Raw genomic sequence first — 6,872 nt, forward strand, 5'->3', positions numbered from 1 at the left:
TGCAAACCTATTATTCAAATTGATGACACTTGGTTATACGGAAAATACAATGGTACTTTGCTCATGGCGGTTGCACAAGACGACAACAACAATGTATTTCTCATTGCCTTTGCTCTTGTTGAAGGTGAAACGACTGGTGGATGGGGTTTCTTTCTTCGACATCTCAGAAAGCATGTGGCTCCACAAGCCAATCTCTGTTTGATTTCTGATAGACATGCTGCCATTGGGAGTGCCTACAACAACCATGACAACAGATGGCATGATCCTCCTTCTACCCATATCTATTGTATCAGGCACATTGCACAAAACTTCATGCGTGCTATAAAAGATAAGAATCTTCGCAAGAAGGTGGTGAATGTTGGGTATTGTCGCACCCCAAAATTTGACTTTGGCTTTGTTGACCACATCTTGATTAATCTCGTTGTCTCGTATTCATCTCAATTTCTTAAACTTCGCGTGATAACTGGTTTGATTAGGTTTTGTGTGTTTTCGTTGCTTACCGTGTTGTATTTCGTTGTTTTAGCAAAACCTGGCCGATATCGTTGCCTCGTATTTATCTCGCTTATCTCTGTTGTGCGTGACATCGCTTCGATTAGGTTTTGTGCGTTTTTATCTATTTAATTGTTTGTTTGTCGGTATTTTGACTGTATTTCGAATATATTAGAGTTTTCGTATTGTCCGATTATTTGCGATTGTGTTTGTCAGCGTTTTCGTGATGTCGTGTTGATTTTATTATTGCCTAGGGTTGTTTATTTAATTACGTGTTGTGCCGTGTGATTTAATCAAGTCTGTTTGAGTCGTGTTGTTGATTTTACTGGTACCGGTTTACTGGTTTATTGGTTTTATCAATTTGTCTGTTTTGCTGTGCAAATTGTCATTGTTTTTATCGCGTTCGTGTCGCTCGATTTTATCGTATTTTAATCGTGTGCCGTTTAATATTATTTGTGCTTAATATTAATTGTGTTTAGTTGTTAATTAGTTTATTTAATTAGGATTAATATTATATTAGTTTATTATTATTATTATTATTATTATTATTATTATTATTATATAATATATAAATATATATTATTAATTTATGTTAGATATTTTTTAGGTTTCTTATTGTTTAAGTAATCTAAATATATATTATTAATTTATGTTAGATATTTTTTATATTTCTTATTGTTTAAGTAATCTAAATATATATTATTAATTTATGTTAGATATTTTTTAGGTTTCTTATTGTTTAAGTAATCTAAATATATATTATTAATTTATGTTAGATATTTTTTGAGGTTTCTTATTGTTTAAGTAATCTAAATATATATATATATATAGATGTGGTTAGTAAGAAAGAAGAAAGAAAAGAGGGTGGATCAGTAAGGAAAAAACGTGTGGTGAGAGAAACAGAGAATTGAAAAGAAATATTTTTCCAAAAGTATTACCGTATTTCACTTGTTCTTCATTTTCGGTAACCCAAAATCGTCCCGATTATTCACCGAAACATAAAACCGATTTCATATCTTTGAAGTTCATTGAGTCCAGGTCACAAATATCCAAGGTTCATTTCATTCCGGCGTCGTTTCACCGATCAAAAGCGACGTTGAAGTCAGGTACTCACGAAGGCAGCCAGCACTGCGTCGGTGACGGTTTCCAGCTTTCGGTCGATCATTTGAACGATCAGAAGTTCATCCTCTTCACACAAGGTAATATTCTTCACTTATCTCTGAAATCGGCAAAGTTCCGGCTTGCCGACATGTGTTTTAATATATTATTTATCTAAATATATATATATATATATATATATATATATATATATATATATATATATATATATATATATTTTTGTCTATTATATATCTAAATATATATATATATATATATATATATATATATATATATATATATATAGACAAATAATATATAATAGACAAAGATAATATATATATATATATATATATATATAAATATATATATTATTTTTGTTTACTGAATATTGTTTATCTTTTATTATTATTTTGCATATATGTTTTATTTAAATGTTAGTTAAATTAATTATTTGTTTAAATGTTTATTTTAATTAAATGTTTATTTATATCAAATGTTTATTTTGTCTAAAGTAAATGTTTATATTGTTTTTTTATATTTGTTTATGTTGTTACTAACCGTTTCGTTTCAGTTTCAGCTCGATTAACTCCACTAACTATCCGTAATACTAACTATTCATAGCTAACTGTGTTGTAATAATTTACTTTCTCGTATTTTTTATGTTCTGTATTGTGTGTTTAATCGTATTGTTCACGTTTTATGTTAAAAAATCGAAAAATCCAAAAAAAAGAAACCCGATGCGATTCCAACGGTCGCCGTTTAAGAAACCCTTTTCACACACTCACAAGCTTGCTCTTGGGCTTCCTTATAATGAGCCCATTTATTTATTGTTTCAGGGTTTAGGCTCATTCAAATCTTTTTCCAGCTTTGGCTTTTCAGTTTAAAAACATTTTCAAAAGGACGTGTCAGTCTCGAAGCCTCCCGCCTAGGTCGAGCAAGAGATGGCAAGACACGCCAATCTAAAATCCACAAAACAGACTTTCCCCTTTTCTTTTGGGAGAACTACGTGGATTCTGATTTCTCCATTGCGCCTTGGAGATACGTAGGCATGAAGTCTACGACTTTATCGAGTCCAAAAGCAATAAAATCAAGTTCTTTTCTCATCTCCCCAATCAAACGATCAAAGCGAAAAAAGCAAAGCATTCACATAAACATAAGCAAAAAGGTTCCTGTGGAGTACCACAGATGTAGAGGGTGCTAATACCTTCCCTTTGCATAACCAACCCCCGAACCCGTAACTCTAAAGGGATTTATCGTTATTTTTCCCTTCCTCTTTTTGGATAAAATAAAAGACGGTGGCGACTCTTGCATTTAAAATGGGTTAAGTTCAATCAATACTTAATCTCGTGAAAAATCCCGCCGCGACAGAATGGCGACTCTGCTGGGGATAACAATGCTTAAACTTATTTGAGGGTTTAGCCTATCTTTGCTTGTTTATATGTTTGCTTTGTGAATATTTGCTAAATTGTATTGTTTGTAATGTTTGTTATTTTGGGTTTTGGGGGATACTTGTGATAAATCCTATACCCGGATTTGGGGCACATTTGAGATAGGATGGATGATAATTCAGGTTGACTTGATAGGAGACAATCCTTACCGAGTTGACTTGAGCCTTTGTCCGCTTGGTGGAGGCCTCTTTGAGGGTGATAGTGCTAAACAAGTCATTTGTGAGGCATTGTTGCTTTCAACGGGCCCGTGAAGCCAAGGACCTTAGTTTACCTTTACCCCATCTTGGCCTTACTTAGGATGTGATGCGGTGACCACTTCGGACCAAAAGTCTGGTTTGGTTGATACGCGATATCACACTCAAGCGAGATTCTTTTGAGAATAATATTGGAAAGCGAGCAGTTGCTTAACCCGGTATTATCCGAAGAAGGATCCATAACCTTGGGAACTTTTAGAACCCGTTTGGCAGGTGAACCTTAGAACTTATCTTGGGGCTTTGTCCTAAACTCCATGCTGGTGATGAACTTTGAGCCTTGTATTGTTTGACCATGTTTGTGTTTGTTGCATTCATGCATGACATGCATTCATTCCCATCATTTCAACCTTTTTCCAAGGAACTTAAAGTGAGGATTGCAAATATTGCAGGAAACATGGATTTTGGACGGAGAAGTGTGAAAAAGTACAATCTCATCAATCCAAAGATAGATGAACTAAAGAAACTGGTTTCTTCGATCGCAGATCCTATTGGTTTCAGAGACAGATATGGGGCACTTATATCTTTATTGACGCTTAGGATGGAAGAAGGGTTATTGCAGACATTAGTACAGTTCTATGATCCAGTCTATCACTGTTTCACATTCCCAGACTATCAACTCATGCCTACATTGGAAGAGTATGCCCAGTTGCTTCACATCCCAGTTGCTGATACAGTACCTTTCTCTGGTTCAGAAAAGTTACCCGAGCACAGTTCTCTTGCAAAAGTGTTGTACATGAAGAAGTCAGAATTCAAGAATAACTTCACCACCAAAGGAGGACTTCCAGGTTTCACTGCCAAGTTCTTAATGGGGAAGGTTTCTTATTTTGCCAGTCAAGGTTGTGATATTATTGTGGAGCATCTGTTCGCCTTGTTGATCTACGGTTTGTTACTATTTCCTAATATTGAAGGTTTTGTGGATTCATATGCTATACGCATCTTCCTAAGTGATAATCCCGTTCCAACTTTGCTCGGAGACACCTATCATTCCATCCATTACCGTACTTTGAAAGGAGGAGGAACCATAGTCTGTTGTATACCGTTACTCTACAAATGGTTTGTCTCTCATCTTCCTAAGTCAGCTACTTTTTGGGATCGCAAGTCAGGACTTCAGTGGTCACAGAGGATTATGTCTCTTACCCAGTCAGATATTGCATGGTATAGTAGAGTTTTAGACGATGTGAAGATCATTGATAGTTGCGGGGAGTTCCCCAATGTGCCCCTCATGGGCACAAAGGGAATCATTTCTTATAATCCAGTACTTGCTAGGAGACAACTCGGTTACCCTATGAAGGACAAGCCTCCTAACATTCTTTTAGAAGGTATTTTCTTGAGGGATAACGAGGAGGACCCTACCATGAAAGAGAGAGTAGTAAGAGCTTGGCATCGTGTTTGTCGCAAAGGGAGACTTGAATTGGGTAAGAAAGATTGTACCTCCTATGAGCCGTACCTCCAGTGGATCAGAGCCAGAGCTATACAGTTGAAAATGCCATACCCACATCATGATCCTATCAAACCCGCTCCGTTGAAGACCCCCTACCTTCCGCTAGATGACAAAGAAGAACTCCAAGCCACCTTGGAGAGGGTCAAGAAAGAGAGAGACGCTTGGAAGGATAAGGCCCAGGTGCTCGAATTGGAAAATGAAGAACTTCAGAGACAGTTAAAGGAGCAGAGTGGAGAAGATCGTGCAGGTAAACGTCCAAGGGTGCAAGAGGATTTATTTTCCTCAGGCACAACAGATTACTCCCAGATTCCACAGTCCTCAGGTGCATGGAAAGGTCTTGTAGACAGTTTGGTGAAGGAGAAAGCTTTTATGCAGAAGGCCTATGAAGAAAGAATTGAGAGACTTGAAGGACAACTCCTACTTGTTTATGCTCCTCCTGATGACACATGTCCTTAAGTGGTTTTCTTGGTTGTATTTTGGGTTGATAACTTTGTATATTTTGATAAAAATGCTTAAAATGAAAATTTTGTTTTGTTATCAAAAATGTTTGCAATTCTATATTTTCCTTCACTTAGAGTTCCTTGGAAAATCATTCATTTTGCATATCCATGCATCACGTGCATACAGGTTGTTTGTCTTGGTCCAGTCTTCTAACAGTTGCTTCCCGCCAGCAGATCCATTTCAAGCTGACGCATAATTACAACACAAGAGCCAACTACAAAAGAAGAATGGAGATAATAGATAACGAGAACCGAGAATTGAAAGCTCAGGTTGACCGCCTTTCTGCTATGGTCGAGAGATTGATAGCAAACCAAGCAGCCCAAGCTGCTCAACTTCAAACAGCACAAGCTCAGGTTGCCGAAGCACAAGATGCACAGATCCAGGCGCAAGCACAGGCAGCAGAGATGCGCAACCAAATGTTAACCGCCCGTCTACAAGCAGAGGAAGCCCAGGCTAGGGCTCAAGTTCATAATTCAGGACAGACTTCGGCACAGAATCAACCTCAAATTCAGAATCAGACAACAGCAGCACCCGTCACTACAGTCATCGCTTCAGAAATCCACGCTGTCCCAGTCACTTCTGTTACCATCACAGCATCCCGTCCTTGGGAAATACCCAGGGATCTTAATCAAGATAGATATCAACAAGAGTTCGTTCCACCAAATGCTCCTGTCTTCACTAATGTGCCTCCCGTTGTTCACTATACTCCTCACCTAGGAGAACCTGTCTATCACGGCCCTACCCCAAGTGAGGATCTTGGTCTCAATGATAGAATGGATGAATTCCAGGATCAGTTTGCGGAATTACAAAAAGAGATAAAAGCTCTTCGAGGGAAAGACAGAATGGCGACTGGAGTAGTTATGAAGAACTGGACCGCAGTTGACATCCCACATTGTGTCCACATATCAAAGTAATTAAGCTTTTCAGTTTTCAAAAATCTTCCGCTTTAGCCCAAAGCGCGAAGCATTAATTTTGTAAAATGGGCACTTTTGTCAAAAACGTACTATCCATGAAAAAGATCTTTTGTGTTCCTATACACTTGTGTCCTTTTATCTTTTCAGCTTTTTCGGAAAATGGTAACACAAAAAAAAACCTTAAAAAGAACACATTTTTGCATGTCATGGTCAGTCCTCTAAAAACAATTGTTTGTACAGGTTACTTAAACCCGTTGAACACAATGACATCATGCCCTCTCCCAACTTTGAACATTCTGTATTCGAAGCTGAAGAGGAAGAGTGGGATGAGATTCCAGAAGAGGTCGCCCGCCAGCTTGAAAATGAAGAAGACACTATTCAGCCATACAAGGAGCCTTTGGAAACAGTCAACTTGGGTTCGGAAGAAAATGTGAAAGAAGTCAAAATTGGAGCATTGTTATCCCCACAGGTCAGGGAGCAATTGATCAGCCTGTTGAAAGAGTATGTAGATGTGTTTGCTTGGTCTTATCAAGATATGCCTGGTCTCGACACTGACATCGTAGAGCACAAGCTACCTTTGAAGCCAGAATGTTCACCGGTCAAACAGAAATTAAGAAGAACACATCCAGATATGGCCGTCAAGATTAAATTCTGAAGCAAATAGATGCTGGTTTTCTTGCCACTTCAGTGTATCCAGAGTGGATAGCAAATATTGTGCCAGTTC

At 37.7% G+C, this 6,872-nt stretch overlaps 1 protein-coding gene across 1 annotated transcript; it reads left to right on the plus strand.

Annotated features, from left to right (window-relative positions):
* The first annotated feature begins 1,372 nt into the window (after positions 1 to 1,372).
* Positions 1,373 to 5,191, plus strand: LOC127108082 (uncharacterized). Its single transcript, XM_051045451.1, has 2 exons — positions 1,373 to 1,688; positions 3,682 to 5,191. Exon 2 carries the CDS (start codon positions 3,687 to 3,689, stop codon positions 5,187 to 5,189), a length of 1,503 nt encoding a protein of 500 aa, XP_050901408.1. The 5' UTR covers positions 1,373 to 1,688; positions 3,682 to 3,686; the 3' UTR covers positions 5,190 to 5,191.
* Positions 5,192 to 6,872: the final 1,681 nt, after the last annotated feature.

This window comes from Lathyrus oleraceus, chromosome 7 (genome assembly GCF_024323335.1).
Source record: "Lathyrus oleraceus cultivar Zhongwan6 chromosome 7, CAAS_Psat_ZW6_1.0, whole genome shotgun sequence".
Classification (NCBI taxonomy): domain Eukaryota; kingdom Viridiplantae; phylum Streptophyta; class Magnoliopsida; order Fabales; family Fabaceae; genus Lathyrus; species Lathyrus oleraceus.

Excerpts from the sequence above, each read along its gene's own strand:
- LOC127108082 (XM_051045451.1), top strand. The coding sequence starts at position 3,687 with ATGGATTTTGGACGGAGAAGTGTGAAAAAGTACAATCTCATCAATCCA.